The 18,997-nt window shown below is 57.5% G+C and overlaps 1 protein-coding gene across 4 annotated transcripts in view; it reads right to left on the minus strand.

Moving 5' to 3' along the window:
• Nucleotides 1–18,997, minus strand: part of Plec (plectin) — a 59,120-nt gene that overhangs the window by 18,316 nt on the left and 21,807 nt on the right. For 2 of the 4 annotated variants that reach the window (XM_038342989.1, XM_038342993.1), the window contains exons 2-13: nucleotides 5,414–5,475; nucleotides 5,002–5,091; nucleotides 4,132–4,209; nucleotides 3,936–4,028; nucleotides 2,815–2,981; nucleotides 2,050–2,165; nucleotides 1,868–1,974; nucleotides 1,659–1,778; nucleotides 1,490–1,585; nucleotides 1,236–1,363; nucleotides 866–959; nucleotides 29–183 (exon numbers count right to left, since the gene is read on the minus strand). In XM_038342989.1, the coding sequence (XP_038198917.1) occupies nucleotides 29–183; nucleotides 866–959; nucleotides 1,236–1,363; nucleotides 1,490–1,585; nucleotides 1,659–1,778; nucleotides 1,868–1,974; nucleotides 2,050–2,165; nucleotides 2,815–2,981; nucleotides 3,936–4,028; nucleotides 4,132–4,209; nucleotides 5,002–5,091; nucleotides 5,414–5,475 (1,306 nt within the window). Of the gene's footprint in view, nucleotides 1–28; nucleotides 184–865; nucleotides 960–1,235; nucleotides 1,364–1,489; nucleotides 1,586–1,658; nucleotides 1,779–1,867; nucleotides 1,975–2,049; nucleotides 2,166–2,814; nucleotides 2,982–3,935; nucleotides 4,029–4,131; nucleotides 4,210–5,001; nucleotides 5,092–5,413; nucleotides 5,476–6,146; nucleotides 6,377–10,623; nucleotides 10,854–18,997 lie in introns of those variants that run through there. The other 2 variants (XM_038342991.1, XM_038342990.1) reach the window with 2 other exon arrangements.

The following is an 18,997-nucleotide window of genomic DNA, read 5'->3' on the forward strand; positions in this document are numbered from 1 at the left end:
ACCCACCCTTCCTAGGTACGGCACGTACCTCCGGTACATCTGTTCGCCCTGTGGGTGCCGCCCATCTTTAAGGGTCTGCACATCATTGAAGAGCAGCCGGATCATGCCATCAGCCTTGTCCAGGTCTCGCTCCACCTCCCCGGCCCGCTGAGCCGCCTTGCCTGAGGCCAGCAGCCGAATGTCCTGCAAGACGGTCCTGTGTGAACTGGTTTGGCTGACCCTGCTACTCACTGCCTAAGGTTCTCAAGGCTGCCCCTTCACCCGCTTCTCCAGCCGACGATCAAGGTCCTGTCTGGCTCACGGCAACCAGATCCCGCGTATCTTCCTAATATGCTTCTAGACAAATCTCTATCAACTCTTCTCTGGGGAATCAGGATCCGCCCAAAAGATTCCCGCTAGGCCCAAGGACAGAGACCGGCACAGCTCTGTCCACACAGTCCCCCTGCTTCACCCTCTGTCATCTACTGCACAACTGCTCCCTCCCAGGCCCACACAGCCTGGGCCTTCTGGGTCCCATGGCACTTATCCAGCAATGAAGCTGGGGTCTCCCTTTCTATTTCCTGAAAAGGGAGGAGATGAAGGGAAGAGGGCTATTCTGGAATGAGTCAAGGAGGCTGAGAGTCCTGCCTAGTGGCCAGAAGCCAGTTCTGCTCTCAAAAGGAGGTCAGAGTTGGCAGCAAACCAGAAGGGCCTGGTTTTCCCGCCCTAGTGCCACACCCTGCTCCTGTAGCCCAGCAGGCCACAGCCCTGGCTGCAGAGTAAGCAGCTCAGGGCTCCTCCCACCTCCCTCAGGCCTGGAGGGGTGCCCACTCCACCCTTAGCCTGCCACCCCGCCCCCTCATCCCGCCTCTCCTCTCCCCCTCACCGACTGCAGCAGGGAGTCTGCCTGGTTCAGCTGCTCCTCACACAGCCCAGCCTCCATCTGCAGTTTGCTCACGATGCGCTGAAGACACTCCAGCCTATGAACCAGATGACCCCAGAGGCCCACAGTGAGTCGCTGGGCCCACCACACTCCGGGGCCAGAGAGTGGCTCCCCTCTGCTCTGGCCTCACTGCCTGCCTGGGGTGTACTGCCCTACTGGCCCTGAGTAAGGGAGCTTGGTTGGGTTTCCCACCCTAAGGGGGGGGATTTCCTCCTCAGGCAATGACTCACCCTGGGGTGGCTCCCCTGCCACCGCAGGGCCCCACCCGTGCCTGCTGCCTCCCACACTGCCCGCCACACTCCGCAAGGCCCACCTCTCAAACTCGCTCCGGAGTTGCTTCTCCCTCTCCAGAATGGCCACATGCAGCTTGCCCCATTCCTTTTCCACGTCTAGTGGGTGGTAACCGGGAGGAATCTTGAGCTGGCCTGCTTGTACTGCCCCCTGTGAACAAGGACAAGATCAGGCCTGAACCGGACATAAGGCCTCCTGGATGCTCATCTCTACCCCCGGCTAGCCCACAAGCCAGGAGACACCCCGTTCACCTCCCTCAGGCACGTCTCACTTTACCTCCAAGGACTGATAGATGCCTTTGGACCGGTTCTTGTCTGCCTCCTTGGCAGGAAGCTCCGTCTCCTTGAACTTCAGAAACTGGCACCACAGAATCTACGAACACGAGGGGGTGTCAGCAGCTACACCAAGACAACCACAGGACACCAGCCCAAGTAGGCAGGCCCACCTCGATCTCTTCAAAGCTGGAGGGGAACTTGCGTTCCTCAAAGGCAGCAGTGTGGTGTCGGATCCACTGTAGAAGCAGCAGCACAAGCTCCCGGTACTCCTGCCAGCGAAGCTGCAGCTCCTGTGAGCAAGGGGGTGAGCAAGCAGGCATTAGGGTCTCGGGTTCTGGGCTGAGGCCCACCTTTCACCCATCGTGGGCTACCCACTCACATTGGCCCTCACTCCATCCTGTGCGCCGGGCACGCGGGGCATGGCGTCATACAGGGACGAAACATAGGTGATGATAGACTTCTCATCAGGCTGAGGGACATCCACATCTGCAGGGGAAGGCTGGTTCAGTGGGGCCCGAGCCACAAGGGTGAAGATGGGGAAAGCCAGTGAGTGGTTCATACCTTCTGGGTCCAGGAGTCTTGTAACTCCCAGGTCCCGCTCTGCCACGGAGAAGGCCTGGTCTAGGTTCTCCAGGTTGGTCTGACGATACACTTTATTCATATCAATGAGCATGGGCCTGCGGACAAGGTGGGACAAGGGAAAAGGTGGGGACAAGGCTACAATAGACACATTCCTTCAGACATCCTAGCAAACAGAGCCCAGCTCCATACCCTCTTAAAGCCACACCACCTGCTTTACTAATAGCTGCAATCTACAATGGGGAAGATGATTCTTGTTTGGGGTTGGTGGGTTGTTGTTGTTTTGAGGCAGGTCTTACTGTGTAACCCTGGCTGACTGGTATGTAACTCCTAAGTAGAGCAGATTCACAGAACCTCCTGTCTCTGTGTCTCCGCCAGCGCGCTGGCATTAAAGGCATGCACCATTACACCCAACAACGGGGCCCAAGAAGCCTCTTCTGGGCACCAGTATAGGAGCAGTACACTGGCTAGATATCATCAACTTGGGCTCCTACAGTCTCCCTACCCAGCAAGTTCCTTCAGAGAGTCCATGTGGACATGACCAGATCGGAAGAACAGAGGTGTTTGGGAAAGGCCCTGGTGGAGACAGCAGAGGAAGTTTCAGGAATTCAGTACACCCTGCAGGCACCAGGTCCCAATAGTGGAAGATAACTCCTCCGGCTGCCTCTCGGCCCTGACGTGTTTGGAAGTCACCGCTTGAAGTGCTCCCACACCTCCAGCCTTCCTCTGCTCCACGAGAACACATACTTGTGCCGGTGGATGATAGCATTGAAGAGACGGCCATCACGCCAGCTGGTGGTGAAGTTGTCACAACGCAGGCCTTGGTAGCCCTCTACCATCCGCTGTGACCACAGCAGCAGCTTTTCCTTCGCGGTCATGTCCTCCGACTGCCCGCTCACCTGAATGTCTGAGATCTGCCACACACAGCAGACAGAGGCAGGAGTTCAGTCCTGGCCATCTGGCCGGCCTCACCACCCACACCACCGGATGCTTTAACTGCCCGCATGGAAGCAGAGCAGCTCAGCATGCAACTGTAATACCCTGGCTCCCAGGCTACCTGGGGCACTTTAAGGTTCCTGGGGTTAAAGCCTACCACACTTATCTCAAGACCAGGCCACTCCAAAAGGCAGCTTCCACAGAAGACAATGGAGTAATGTCTACTGTCAAAAATGATTGATGCTTTTGGGCTCCCCTTAGCTGGGGGAGGCTGGAGTATACCCTGAACCCCCAGAGGCTAGCAAGCAACACAGATGAAGGGTAATGGACACAAGAAGGGCAACCCTCAAAGTCAGTCCAGCTAATGGGGTGACGGGGCGGGTCAAGGCACCTCTCTAGTTGCAGGCCCAGGTGGAGGGAGGAGTGTCTGGAAACTAGACATGATGTGTGGGGCTGGCATCCTGACCCTAAGTCCAATGGCGGGTCGACAGTGTGCATGCCAGCCTGTCCCCCAGCTGTATGTTTGCTGCCCAGCCCATGTGACTCAGCTACCATGCCAGTCTGGCTATTAGGACCAAGATCTTAGATTTGTGGCTTCCTGTGAGGCTAGCACAGGCAATAGATGAGTCACCCAGGGTATCCCTGCAGCTCCAGAAACTTCTCTAGGCAGCCAGCAGAAAATGCATTCCTCTACAAGGAGGTTCTACCAGCCCTATCTAGCCAGGGCCCGAGGGCACAGAATAGGCAGATCTTGGCGAGAGAGGATTACACCCTGGAGCCACAGAGCTAGCAAGCATATGTTCAGACTGGCAGGAAGGCTCAAAGGCACCACCTCCTGGGCCACACCCTAGCCAGAAATAGGGCCAGCCAACTAGCCATGGAACCCACCAAATTCCGAGGGGAAGGTGGATGGTAGGTGGGTAGCCACCTACCTGGAAGTGCAGGATGATGGTCCAGATCAGGCCAAGGGTCAGCTTGGGGTTGCCGTCAGCAATATCATCATTTCTGATGTTCACCAACTTCACCTGAGAACAAATGGTTCAGTCACAACCCACAGCAGAGCGAGGTGGCCGGGTTTGGGGTTTATGACCTAGAGCCTGGGGATAGGTAGAAAGAAGGCTTACTTACCTGGCGATGTCGGAGATAGTCCAGGGCAATCTGAACATTCTGCAGCTTGTGGAAGCGCATCCTCCCCTTCTCTCGGGGCTGAGAGGAGGCAAGACACAGTTACAGTCCACAGGGCAACAGTCACGTCAAGGCCCCCCACCCTTTAGCCACCCCCAAAGCAGCAGCAGCCCCTCCATCATCCCAGGTCATCTCAGCTGGATGACCACCAGTCCAGGGGCAGGCTCGGAGAGCCAGCAACCCCAGCTGTGGGAAGGAAGGAAGGGAGTGGGGAGGAGACAATAGCCAGGAAGCCACAGGCGGAGGGCAGTGGCATTGAAGGGGGGTCCTCAGTGGTGCCCACTGTAGCTTCTGGTGAGTCTCTGGCCCAGCCCCGGGCAGGCAGCAGGGAGGGCAGCAGGCAGCTTGACACACAGCCATCAGCCCGCCCAGGAGCCAGATGTGGGCCAGGCTGGAGTGGCTGCCATCCCCAGGTGAGTTGAGTGGGCTCCACCGTCTTGGGAAGCCCAGGTGCCGCCATGCCAGCAGGCACAACCACTCACCAGGCGCAAACTCCTGATTACGTCCCGCTCCCTCGGCTGCCCAGCCAGAGCAGGGCAAAGGGTAAAGGGCAGAGGTCAAGATTCAGAGTCCAAGCAGCAGAGAAACCAAAGCAGAGCAGAGCATGAGGTTACTGTGTTAGAGCTCAAAGGCAGAGAACAGCGGGGGGCCATGGCCATTCACTGGCCTGGCCTTTGGTTGTAATGCCAACACCCTGGCCAGGGGGAGCCGTTGGGGTTGGAGGAGGCTGGAGAAGGTGAGAGACCAAGCTGGACACTGAGTGGGCAGTAGGAAAAGGCCCCAAGGAAGGCAGGCAGTCAGGGACACACATACCAGGCTGTCCCCTGAGAGGACTTCCAGCAGGGAAATGAGGTTGTGGCCATCGCGGAGGTCTTCATACAGGTCACTGATGTGCCTCTGAGCCTGTGAAAACAGCAGGGACCAAGATGGCCACAGATGAGAATCCCCATAGCCACTCAGGGACTGGGCACTGCACTGGGTGTGAAGAAGCAGGGGCGTGGAGCACACCCCTGCCCCATGCAGGCACCTACCTCTGCCCTCCAGTGCTACAGCAGAGACCATGAGAGACCAGAAAGAAGAGGAAGAAAGAGACAGGAGTGAGTGTGGGAGGAAAGGACAGAAAATAACAGGTTTCAGAGATGAAAGGGGAGCTTAGGAAGTGTGAGAACACCCTAGGGGGTGTGGGCTGGGGAACCCTCCCAACTCACAAGCAGACCCCACTAACCTTGATAAGATGTTTGTTGACCCACTTGGTGAAGGTTTTCTTCTGCACGCGGTCCCGTTCATCTGGAGGAGACAAAACCCATTTACCTTGAGCCTGAGAGAAGCCTAGAAAGGCCCCCAGAGGTGAGCATCGGGCAGACACAGCGGCCTGCTAGGCCAAATCTTGCCTGACAAGGTTCCACCCGGGCAACCCCACGCCTTTCCCAGATCAAAAAGGCTCAGGTCCCCCAAGAAACCTCCCCACACAGACACCAGAGATCAAGGCAGCCAGGTCTACCCTGCCCTAGTCCACAAATGGGACCCGTCCTAGCAGGGTGGTGCTATTCAAAACTTCCTTTGTTTCTGAAAGAGAGGAGGTCTAGAGCCACTGCACCCAGAGCCCACAGCATACAAGTCCCAGCCTGCCCCACCCCACATGCCTCCTCCCAGGCTGAGCAAGAGCAAGAGCATGGGACCAGCATGGCTTTTGGAGGGAAAGTCAAGTGTCCCTGACAGGACAGCAGGCCTTCCCAGAGACACAGAGAGCCCTAGACACCCTGGTCCCTGGCTTAAAGCTCAAGGACCAATCACTGATGGGCATGGATCACTGGCCCCCATCTTGGAGCCTGTGCCCGAAATCCATACCCTTATAACAAGGCCCCACCACCCCCACTATGTGCCAAGGCTTCCTGGTACAGGAAGGACCCTTCCTGTCACCAAGAAGGAATTCCCTGCCCAGAAGGAATGCCAACTACCTTTCTTGCCCTCGGAGGCCCTGAGTACAGCCAGGTAGAGGTTGTCCTCTGAGCTGGTTCTCTTGCTACCCAGGCCCTCAGGCTCAGGCACACGGAGCCGGTGCTGAGACATGGCGCTGCCCCCGCCCCTTCGTCACCCTGTGCTCCGTCTAGGCAGCCTCGTGTGGCACACAGGCTGCTGAAGGCTGCCGCGAGCTGCTCTGGACACTAACTCAATGGAGGCTCGGCTCAGACTGGAGTCCTGGCGGCCACTCCCTTGCCTGCTGTACTCCCAGCAAGGCCGTCCCACCCCAGGAGCCTAACCCCGCCTTGCCCGCCCCCCAGAGGGGAGTGTCCCTGCGGGAAAGGAGGAAGGCAGCCCCTCCCCCATGGCCACACCCTCAGCCCACCAGAAACAGGAAACCCGGGTTTCCTCACCCACCCTACCCACAGCAGTAGAACCTGGGTACAGAGATGGGGGAGGGAGGACTGGCCCCAGGATCACAAGGGAACACATACTATCCCCATGGCCATCCAGAAGGATCTTGTATTACACGCGGTGAGCAGAGGCTCCCTGCCATTCATGGGTGTTATTGTGGAGATGTAACAGGTTATTTCCCTGTAGAGTGACTGCAGAAAAAACTCCTAGGGTGGGGACCAGCTGCCTGTCTACTTCTGGAAATTCCCCTAAAGCATACCTCCTCAAGCCTGCACTGAGCAGGGACTATGCCCTATCCAAGTAGCCCCCACAACTGCTAGGTTTCCAGACTCTACTGAAGGACTTCCTGGCTTGGGCAGGGTCTCCCACAGGATCCCAGTAGTCCAGCCCAAGCCAGCCCAAGCACACCTCAGGCAAGAACAGCTCATAGCTCAGCGGTGACTCATCCCAGCAGGGCAGACCAGCCCAAGCTGCAGGGACACCTCCCCAGTTGGGGTGGGAGAAAGGGCTTCTGGGGCAGCAGGCAGCACACCAAAGGGGTACAGCCAGTGAGTCAGACCTGAGGAGGGGGTCTGGGTGCTGTGACTCACTAGAAAAGAAGCTGTACCTTGGGACAGGATGGGGCTGTTTGCAGCAGGGTAGGGCAGGCAGATAACAGCTGTTACGTGCTGTAAAGGTGGAGGACCCGGGCAAAGGGCACAGGGGCCCCTGTGACTAGACCTGTCTATTGTAGCCTCTGGCTCCCTTGGGTCAGGAGATGGAGCCACCTATGGCCAGCAACTGGAACTGCCCAACCTACCCGACCCACTCTAGGAAAAAAATGTACCACCCAAACCACAAGAATTTTCCAGCCCAGGCATCAGCCTTGATGTGATCCAGCTGTGAGTTGCTAAAGACCAGCCCCCTTCCCAGTGTCCCAGGCCTCACCATTCCAGGAAAGGTTTGCCCTATGCTGCCCTTGCTGCTGCCCTTATGGCCACAAGAGGGCATCAAAACTCTGTAGGGCGGAGTAGGAGCCAGTGCCTGAGTTAGGCCTGCGAATAACCCAGCGCACGAGGCTCTGCTGAGTGTCACACACTACCCCGCCTATGAGGGTTCTCTTCGGCCTCCAATACAAGACCATCTACCTCTTTCTCCTCTACCCTGACAACCACCACAACCCACCAGAGATGATGACTCCCACCCCAGAGGTCTTCTGAATCTCAAATCTGACTTCAGAGAAGTGGAGGTGTGCTAGAGCTGGAGAGATGGCTCCGTGGCTAAGAGCACTGGCTGCACTTCCAGAGGTCCTGAGTTCAATTCCCAGCTACCACAAGGTGGCTCACAGCCATTTCTAACGGGGTCTGGTGCCCTCTTCTCTCTGATGGTCGTGTATATATAAATAACTGGATCGGTGGCTGCGCTGCAGATGTGCTGCAGATGTGAACCGTCGCTCTGCTGAGAGCTCAGGCTCCTGGAAAGGGGACAGTGATCCAGCGCAGGAACCCAACAAACCACTAGGACATGGGGGGGGGAGAGTGGGAAGGGGGAGACAGGATCTGACATCTAAGATATACACTGACCCTAACCCAACCTCCAGCCAAACTGCTTTTCCAGCGTCTTCGTCTTTGCCACTATGGTGTCCCAAGGATGCTGCCTGGAAAGTGGATTCCGCTCCAGGTAGCGGTTTCCACCTCGTCAAGTGACCTCTGAGCACCCCTTTCCCTGAACATCAGTCTATTTCTAGGGGCCTCCTTAAAAGTCTTTCGGGGTCTCAGAGCTTACACTTGCCCTCACCTCTCCCAGCTCTGCCTTGCCCCTTGCCGGAGATGTCCCCTTCCCTGCTCATCCTACGCAGACTCTCAAACTCACAGGTTCCCAAGCTGCCCAGCTCCCACCTGACCAGAACCCAGCCATGCCCTCAAATGCTGCTGCACACCTCATGGGGCTCTCCCCATGGGCTATCCAATCAACCCCAGGGACACCCCTCACCCCAATACTGTATTGCACATGTGTAAAACGCAGCTGACCCTCTGCAGCAAGTCAGTCTCCTTAGGAAGGGAGGTAATTATGGTACTACAAAGAATGTCTTTTCCTGCTTCCAGCGAAGTGGTAACAAAATAGCTAAAGAATCCCTCCCCATCTAAGACGCTCACACACAGACACACTATGCACACGCACACTGGAAGAGAACCTCCAAGGCCAGCGACAGCACAAGTGGGACGGCCCAGAGTCCCACCCTCAACGCCAGCTCCGCTCGGGGATCTTCCCAACAGCTAAAGCACGGGGCCCGGAAACCCTCTGGCCCGCCCACTTACCATCCCCCTCCTCCAGAGGAAAACCTATCCCTAAGCGAGACAACCCTGCCTTCCACCCCAGGTGTTTCCGGACCTTGGAGGCGGGGCTGTACCTGGGCCAAGTACCACCCCCATCACAAACTCAGGACCTGCCCACCAACCTGAGCGGTCGCACCCACCTACGCAACACAGTTGCCCGTAGAGGTAGCCCCGGCGGACCTGCTCGCAGCCTCCATCCAGCCAGCAGGGAGGCTCCAGCAGGACCTCCCTCTGCGAAGTGAAGACGCCCTTCGCCGCCCACGCCCACGTCCCTGCCATGGCCAGGAACCCCGGGTGCCCCGGGTTGCTCAAAGAGACACGAGAGCCGTGCTCCCTGCTTGTGTTCAAGGCTGAAGGCCCTGGCTTGGCTTTCCACGTTCGCCCCCGCCCACCGGACGCAATGCCCAGACCCGGAGAACCTGCCCCTGCTGCAAGCGCCCCGCCCCGCCCAGTGTGGGCCAGGAAGCCGCGCCCCAACCCATAGGGAGCACACTAGCTCGCCGGAACTCGAGGGAACAGAGGTGCAGGTACCCTCTAGGTCAAAAGAGTCTGGGAACTCTCCTCCCCCGCCCATGGTAACTCTCAGACGTCTGGCCACTGTGGGAGAGTCACTCCTAGCAGGGTGTGCAAGTGTCACCCGCTCCAAGAGGCCGGATCAGCTGAGGCGACGGGCAGAGTACAGAACTTCGGGCGACCACGCCCACACTTTGCACTACAAAGCATCAAGTGAACCAAGGGAGGGGGGGGGGGGACACAGGGAGCCCCTTCCCTCTTGTGGTGACAAGAAACAAAACTGAGTTAGCTCAGGGAGGAGGGCCCAGCGTTCTCAGAGGGAAATAAGCCCTTGGACCTGAGCCTGTGCATTCTGTTGGATGCCACTGTTTACAGCTGACTCACCCGCTTCTGGGAACACTAGAGCCACGACTGGAAAACCCGTTCTAAGACCCACATCCTGGCGCTCTTCCACTGGACGCTAAGACCTAGCAGGCCCGCTAGGGGGCAAGAGACCACAAACGCACTCCCATCAGTCCCGGCCTGAGGTGCATCTCAGGAGGGCAGTCCCTCTCTGGCCCGAAGCCCTGGTGCAGAACTGCCAATCCCCAGGGACTGTCCCAGGCTCCATTCACTTCAGCCCCACCCCGTTCTGCGGTGAGCATGGCCACCTCGGACCATAGCCCAAGAGCTGGTGACTTTGAGGAGAGGGCAGAACAGAGCCTAACTGCTTGCCCCACAACTGGTCCTGGGTCCTATGCCATGTTGGAGGACACTCAGACAAACTGCCTTTGTGCAATTCAGCCTACACTCTGTGGGCAGGAAGGCCACTAGGCAGGCATTGTGTCCTGACCAGATCAGCCTGTGAACCTGTCACTCTGGTTTCTCACTGCTGTGGCAAAGGAGAGTGGCCTTTCTTTAAAAGGCAGGCATTCCCACAGGCCTGCGCCTTCAAACCAGAGCTCACCCCCAGCCTCATTCCATTCACCTACCCAGGACCTGCTGCAGGTTAGACAGGCACAAAGCTCTCCCCCCAGCACACCCCAGGAAGTGGAAGGATCTTCAATGCAGAGTGGGCACAGGGTAGGCAACCCGCTTTCACAAACACGGGTATTTCACTCAGGAGCAGGAAGAGGAGGGTTCAGAGAAGGCAAGGGGGCGGGAGGAAGGCGGACCCTCCACCCCCTGCCCCGCCCCAGTCTCCTGGCAGGGGCAGTGGCCCCATGACAGTGGCAGAGGCAAGGGTGCTTACCTTGCTCATCCTGTGCCTGCCGATGCCCTTTGCGCCAGTGCCATACGGCAGCCAAAGTGACAACATGCCCCACGACTACCAGGGAGGGAAACAGGCTGCCCGACGGCTCCATGGCTGCCACACTGAATGGGCAGAGCCGTCCTCACCAGGGACCAGCTGCTGCGAAGTCAGACAACACCTCCCTGCATGGAGGGTGGGCAAAGGGGTCCCCCAGGTCCAGAGCCCAGCCTGTCTGCTGCTGACCTGCCTTCCGAGGCGGCCCTACTGTACGTACTATCTGCACTCAGCCGGGGGACAATGTACAGTCCCCTCGGCGGCACCAACTGCGAGCGCTCTTACCCAGCCTCCTCCCAGCCTCCTCCCTCCTTCGGCTCTTGGCCGCTCCCCACCCGCACTCCCCACAGGGCCCAGCTCAGCTGTCTCTGCGCAGAGCCACCGACACTCAAGGTTAACCGGAGCCTTAACTCTTGCCTACCCGCAGCCACACCCGCCAGGAGGAGGGGCCTGCAGCTCTTCTTCCCGAGCCTCAGCCCCCTAGCCTAGCCTGGGCAGACTCAACACTGATCTTCTCTCCCAAGTCAAGCCTAACCAGCACTCCTCGTCCCCATCAGGAGGAGGACCCAAACTCTTAGTCTGCTTCCAAGGGTGCCCTCTGGGAACAGCCACCAAGCACAGAGGGTGAATGGATGTCAGTGCCCAGTCCCTCACTGCCCTTCCCCAGGCCTACAGCTGACCCCCACCATGCTGAAAGACGGGTGGGCTCCTCACAAGCCCCACGCTCCCATGTGCGATCTTGGACAGGGTCTGAGGGAGAGGTCAGTGAGGCTAGGCAGCCGGGTGTATACAGAGGGAGACAGAAGCCATGGCCTCTAGCCTAGCGGGGTTCCCAAAAGACTCTGAAGGATTGCCCCACCTACCGGGCACGATCTTCATTGGGGACAGCGACAGGAGCCCACGGGGCGAACAGGGAGCGGGCAAGGGGCGTGGGGAGGGTCACAGGCCCCTCTGAGGCAGAAGCCTGCAGCGGCAGTGCTGAGGCTGGAGGAGGGCACAGCTTTCCAGCCCTGTCAGCAGAAGTTGGGGGAGGGGAGAGGAGCTATGGGCAGGGGGCCCAGGGGGATATAAATATCCAAGGAGAGCAAGCAACGCCCGTCACTTGTCCAGACTTAGTACATGACGTATGGAGCCCAGGCTCACTGGAGTCCCATCTGGCTCAGTGGCCCCACAACACGTAGCTCCCCCACCTCATTGCCCTCCCCTCCCCAGCACCCCCATGGATGATACTATAATAAGGAGGTCCCTGGCACCAGGATCTACCATAGATGGGGGCAGAAGTGGACTCAGGCTCATGTTCCCTTGGGAGAGGGTGCTGCCCATGTCCTGCCCAATTTATAGGGTGCTCTTGGGAAATGCCACATGGGCCAAAGAGACACAGCCCCTTTGCTCCCAGAGAGCTCTGTGCTTCAAGTCACTCAACACAACACCTGGCCCCAGGGCAGACAGGACTGCTTCTCCAAGGTCACACTACAAGTCAGGCAGCCCAAAACTGGGGCCTAAGTCACACGAACATTCACTCACCTGCCCCATCAGGCTGCACCTCCCACCCCAGGCCTCTCCTTCTGGTACCCCTCAGAGTCCCAGCGTTGGAGGTCTGTGGAGACACAGTGTCCCCACAGGTCAGCAAGCAGGCCCAGAATACATCCGCCATATGCAATACTGACCTGGACCCCAGTGCTTCCTGAGAAACAAGCAGCATGTGTGCATGCATCTGCTTGGAGGGGAGACACAACCCCATCTCTTTCCTCTCGGGAGCCTGAGCACACTGGGCCCTGACTGACAAACGGCTGAGGAACTAGTCTGTCCTCCATTCTGTAACGCTTCCTGTGTCGAGCACCGCTCTATTATAATCTTGAGGACATCCTATAAAGTCTTGGGCAATGAGAACACTAGTCAGATGAGGAAACTGAGGCATGGACACAGTGATGAGCTGGCCTGAGGTTCCACAGGGTCAAGTGACTCTCCATCAACTCAGCATAGCCAGCCAGCCTTGGACCCTGACTGCTGTGGTGGGGCCCTCTGCTCACTCTGGGCAATGAGTGCATGAGAAGGCTGGGCCTACCACAGCCTCCTGCTCCTCTGTACCACATGCCAGAAACTTATTTCTGAAGAAACCTGCCCTGTGGTGGCCAGCTCTGGGTAGGACCCCTGGAAGTCCCAAGGGCGAGCCTCTAAAGAGACCCCTCCTGGCTAGTAGTGAACAGGGACAGAGAGAGGCAGGCAGGGTTCTGAAGGAGCTCAGAAGCCTCCACAGAGCCTGTGTCTCCACAGCCTCAGTGACAACCCCCAAAGTTAGCCCCTGGCTCTGGACAGCCCATCTACCACTCAGTCTGCCCTGGGCACTCTGCCCCATATTCCACAAACCCTGGGCTAGCCGTGAGGAGTCATGCCATCCCTAAGTCGTACCTGAGGTCATGAGAACTACCAGTAGGGGACACCACCCCACCCCCACCCCACCCAGGGACCTGCCCCCTGCCATGGAGAGCCCAACCTCATCTAGAGACTTCGGTCCCTCACTGTCTATCCTCTACCTGAGCCTCCACTACTGCTGTCCCCTACCTTGGCCCAGCTGGATCAGCTCCTCCATGCTGTACCTATCCATAGCTGCTGTTCTCGGAGCCAGCAGAGAGGAAGGGAAGGCAGGAAGGAGGGGAGGGGTGGGAAGCAAATCGAGGGCTTGCTCATGCCCCGGCCTCCACACCCAGCAATAGGCTCCTCCTCATGGCTGACTAAAGGGTCCCCATAGTCAGCCAGACCAACAGAGCCCAAGCATGGGGACCGGTACCAGTGGGTAGCCTAGGCAGACCAACAGAAAATACAGACTAAAGACCTGCCTTTGTCCCTAAACTTTGGGGTCCCTGTTCACTGGCCTTCGCTACTGCCTTTGCCAGGCAAAGTTCAATTCACCCCATGGCCTCTAATTCCCTCCATATCCCCTCCCTCTGCCAGTTGAGCCCTGCCACCCCACCCACCCACATTTCAAACATTCATATGCTAAGAGGCATATTCCATGCAGATATGAGGGATGCAGAGCCCTGTATACATGCGCACACACCATTTTGATGGTATTAGGGGTCACACTCAGTACCCACCACTCTGCGCAAGCTAAATTTCTCCACTCAACTTTTTTCTTTTAGTTATATACATATAGTGTGTGTTTGCATACAGGCGCCACAGCAAGAATGCAGAGATCAGAGGATAACTGAGGAGCCAGTTCCCTTTCTCCACCTTGTAGGTCCAGGGATCAAATTCAGGCCATCAGACTTATCAGCAAGCATCTTTATTTGCTGAGCCATCTTTCTGTCCCCTCTCTATTCCTCCTTGACATTCACGTTCCCTCAGACCCCAAATCTGGTCCTTTCCCTTGCCCAAATCCCCCACAACTAGCTCAGTCCCCTAGTCTGAGCAGATATGACATCTCGTGACGGTCCCCACTTCCTTCCACCGTCTGTCTATAACCAGGGAAATGCAAACCTGGTGTGTCCACAACCTGTAAAAACCTCCCAGAGTTCTTCAGATTCCTTCCTGCATCCTGGTACCAACTAGCACCTGCCAAGAGTCACAGCCCATCTGAGCAGGGGCTATGTAGCTGTGAGGAAGGCAGGGCAGCAGCCCCATGCATGCCACACCCAGTGGAGGATCACAGGGAAGGGCTGGGTGCATTAGTCACGTGGAGGCATGCAAAGAGGGGAACTGGTCCACATGGGGATTGTTATGCGACCTCTCTGAAAGCCTCAAAGTGCCCAGGCAACTTTTCTCCAAACACTTCTGGATCAACTGTGAATTCTGAGCCAGGCTTTTGGAGTTAAAATGAAATTCCCACACACAAACCACTCCAGCAACTTGGAAATCTCTGGCTGCCTCCCACCTCACAGCAACTCTCTTAGCTGACCAACCCCCTCACCTGCCAGGTTTAGCTCTCCGATTGCTCCTAAAGTCACACCACAGTCTCCTCACCTAGTATGGGGGTGGGGGCTGGGGCGCAGGGGCTTCATGTGAAACCACAAAATAGTGACACCCTCCACATGAATGTGCTCGTGAGAGATTGGGGGGCACTCCTAGTTCACCCTGCCCTGTCTCTGGCTCCCTGACCAGGGCTATATGGACAGAGGTAGGCCATCTAACTGAGGCCAGGCTGGTGACCATAGACTTACTATATAACCCACTGAAGGGGCCGTGCTTTAGAAAGTGACAGCCTTTGTGGCTCACTGCTTGCTCATTTTTAACCCTAAGAAGCTAATGGTTTTAGATGGCATCAGATCTGTCCCAGCCTGTAAGCGGAGCTATAATGCCTCAGCCACCAGCCACACCTAGCACCTAAGGCCCCAAGCTCAGTCCTGAGGGTGTGGGGAGAATACGCCCGGGGCCCTGACTCAGTCTGAAGTTGGACCTTATTTCCTGTTGGAAACTCTGAATTGCCACAGGCGGTTGTGGCTGGGAAGACTGAGTCACCTCCATCAGAGACAGGGGAGGGAGAGTTGCCCCCCTCTTTGCCCACTACAGCCACACCCAAAACCCCCTCCTAGTCCTGCTGCCAGCTGCTGGCCCAGTCCACACAAGGACAAGGAAGCAAGGCAAGAAAAGCAGGGGAAGGCTCCCCTCCCACTCACCACACCCAAAAGGAAAGGGCTGAGACATAGTCATGGTTACAGTGAAGCTGGAGAGGCCACCAACATGCCTAAGACCATGGAGAGAGCCCAGAGGCCATTCTCAGCCTTCAACTTCCCTGGCCCTTCCAGGTACGCTTATTGCTCCAACAAGCCAAAGAAATCTAACCCCGAAAGGCCAGAACCGAGGCTTCTGCTCAGGCAGCTGTGCACCCAATGTAGAGTGCACCCTCACTCTAGATTCCCTTCTCCACTCCTGGAGAACAAGCTCCTCCCCACACTCTAAGCCACAAAGAGGGAGGTGGGCGCCAGGCTGTTCTGGTACCTGCCTGCATTACATGGATAATGCTGGGGGTTCTGTGATGCCCTCAGTGGGCACAAAGGACAATATGCCTCAGGAGAGCCTGCACAAGCATGGAAGCCCATCCATGTCCTGATGGTAGAAGGGCGTAAGGATAGATAGTGGTTTCTGGTAGCTCCTGGCTAATGGGGTCTTGTCCCATCCTCTAAGATCTGGTTCCCAAATGGAAAACAAACAAACAAACAAACAAAACCCTCACCTAGACCACAGGCTAAGCTAACACCCCATGCTCTGGCCTCTGGCCTTCTCTGCCCTTCTTCCCACCTCACCTACAGTCACTCTACCGCCAGACCATGGCCAACTCCAAGCAGGAGACCCAGTCATGGGACCCTCTGTACTAGTCATATAATGCAGACTGTGAGCCACTTGGCCATAGAAGACAGACTCAAGCCTCAATGGACAAGTGGTTCGCCTGGGTCAGTCCCATGCCAGCGGCTCTTCTACACACGCCCACTTCTGAAAAGAGGGGCCTCCAAAGGCCACTGGGGCGGAGAGAGGAGGAGGTGGGGGCGAGGGCAAGAACAGTGCTGGAAAGGGGTACAAACAGGGCTATGCCAACAGCTGGTCCTGCCAGTTTTAGGGCCTGCAGGCCCCGCCCCCACCAGGATTTGCCTGGAGGCATACAAGCCACGTGGGTTCAATGGCTAGAATATCCAGTACCCTCAGGCAGAAAGGGCGCCACCTGCTGATATGAACAGAGCCCATACACACAACCTGTGCTGCCCACCAGAGCCCACCAGACTTAAGCCCAGACACCCAAAACACCCACAGTCCCTTCCCACCCCTCTCGGCCTGGAGCCAGAATGCAGCTGACCTGTGGCTGGGGCAGGCTCCGGGCCTGGCCTGGCTAGGGTCCCCACGGTGGTGGCAGACACCACAGGGGTTTCAAGTGCCCCCTCCTCAGGCTCCTTCCTGCGATAGACCTTCCGCTCCTCACGAACAGGGTCCTCAGCTGGCAGAGGACCCCGCTTTGGTGGGCAGCTCAGGGGACCTTGTATGGCCTGCACATGAGGGGAGCGACGACGTGCAGGCATCACCATGGCGACAGGGCGGCGCACACGCTGCAGAGAGGCAGGCACGATCTCTGGTGGCAGGTGTAGGTACTGGCGCAGGTGGTCAATGCCCTCGTTGGTCAGGTACCAGTAGAAGTGACGCCAGGCAAAGGTCTCCCGCACCAGGCCCCGAGCTCGCAGTGAGGCCATGGCACGCATGACCTGTAGATTGGTGACGCCAGGCACATGGGGATGCAGGCTGCGGGGCCGCCGATCCTTCTTGGCCACCATAACCCCCTCACGAAAGAGCACCTCATAGATGGCCCGGAGCTGGTCCAACGGCATGAGCATGCCTGCCACCATGGCTGCTGGATGCCTGCCGGTCAGCACAGTGTGAGGGCAGCAGGTGGGGCACAGCCAGAAGGCTGATGAGGCTCCTTTGGCAAAGGATGTGGCAGGGGCTACTGGCAAGTAGGCAAGCAGGCTCCGTTTCTAAGCACAAGGGCGCAGGCTCAAGGGGAGTGTGGCTCCAGCGCCTGGCTCCGTGAATTCCTGCCGGCAAGGCTGCCTGTCTGAGCCTCCTGCCTGCCCGCCCTCCAGGACGCCTAGGCCGGCCCCCTCTGACTCAGCAGCAGGGCCGGCCCCTCCCACTACTGACAGGGCCCCTTGAAGAGTGGGGGGCACCAATAAGCTGCTCCTCCCTTCCCGGGCCACATATAGCTCCAATGTTAGAAATTACATCAGTTTCTAAAATACTTCTTCAAGGTTCACAGTACTGTGAAGGACAAGGTGGGGTCTAACATGGATCAAGAATCATCCCCAAAAGATGACAGAACGGACAGAAAGAGGAGAGCAGAGAGCAGGAGGGTCCTCATTGTAAGAACACCCCACACACACAAAATTGTGATCTCAGAGTCATCAGTTCACGGTTATCTGAAAGGAGGGGCTGCCTGAATTGAAAAACTGGAAGAGTCCAAAGGAAGATTAGGGCCTGGAGAGGAATTTGGGGTTTGCGGGGAGACACCGGGGCAGAGACCTGAAGAAGAGCAGGGGCAGCAGCCAGAACACACAGACAGCTGGCTCTAGGCGCCACTGCTGCTGTCATCGGAAAAAGAAAGGGACAGTGCCCCTATCTCCAAATGCCCACAGAAGTTAACACTCCCATGCCAGGCCAGGAACAAAGCCGCTTTCGAGCCCAGGGGCTCTGCAGAGAGCTCAGGGCGGAGTGATCTGGGCGAGGCCTCCACCCACCCACATCTCCAGCGCAGCTGTTGGAGACCAGGGACTCCCAGCTGCCGCAGGAAATCAAAGTCACCACGTCCCTGACGCCCCAGGCTTGGTGGCCCTGCCATCTAAAAATTCCCTATCCCCCAGCAGCCTGAGTGTCCACTTGTGGCCAGAGGGGCAGGTGCTGGGGAGAGGACACGAGGACACCATCAGGGACCGACGTGAAAGGAAGAGGAACTATCACATGCCCGAAGGACTGCCTGGCACAGCTGTCAATACTGCCAGGTCTTCATAACCTAGGGTCCAGCATGGTTAGAGTCTGTGCTGGATGCCACCCAATACCCCAACTCTCCATGTTGTGTCCCCACCAAACCCCCATGCCACTAAGGCTCTCCCTAAGCGGACACACCCATTCCCACCAAGCACTGCAAACCCAGGAACTGATTATAAATAGGGCGGGGGTGGGGGATCCTGCGGTGGGAGGTGCTGGCCAGCGGCAGGCAGGCAGCCAACAAAGCAGTGCGTGGGGCGGGTTTATGGGCTGTCACCATGGCGCCCCAGCAGACTCCAAACATACAGACACAGGGCTGGTGGCGGGTGGAAACTCTGAAGGCTCAGCCAACAGTTCCCAAAGCCCTCCCTGAGGCCAACTCAGCCAGCTCACTGCGGCAGGGCTCTCCCTGTACCACGCCCCTAGCCTGGCCAAGGCAGGAAGGGGGCCAGGCCCTCAGAGCCCAGCCCTGGGAGGGCGGGGCAGCACTAAGTCAGGTCTGCAAGACCAAGAATATATAGCCGCTATACAGCCCATCCTATACAGCCCATCCCTGCAGGACCTAAGGATTCTCCACACCAGTGTTTTAGCTTTGGGAACAGTGCAAACAGTTCAAACAAGTTCCTACTTGCTTGGCTTGTCCCTCAGACACCTCTCCCCACTACCCTATACTTAACCCATCCCCACTCAACATTCCCCCCCCATCTTCCTGACATGATTTCCTAACCTAATTCCATCTAATCTCCAACCCCACACCCACCAAGCCAATACATATCTCACCACCATTGCCAAAGGATCTCCAGCCACATCTAAAGTCCTCTGAGCCCTTGGACCTGAAATCTCTTCTGTCCAGACCCAC

The sequence above is a fragment of the Arvicola amphibius genome, chromosome 9 (genome assembly GCF_903992535.2).
Source record: "Arvicola amphibius chromosome 9, mArvAmp1.2, whole genome shotgun sequence".
Classification (NCBI taxonomy): domain Eukaryota; kingdom Metazoa; phylum Chordata; class Mammalia; order Rodentia; family Cricetidae; genus Arvicola; species Arvicola amphibius.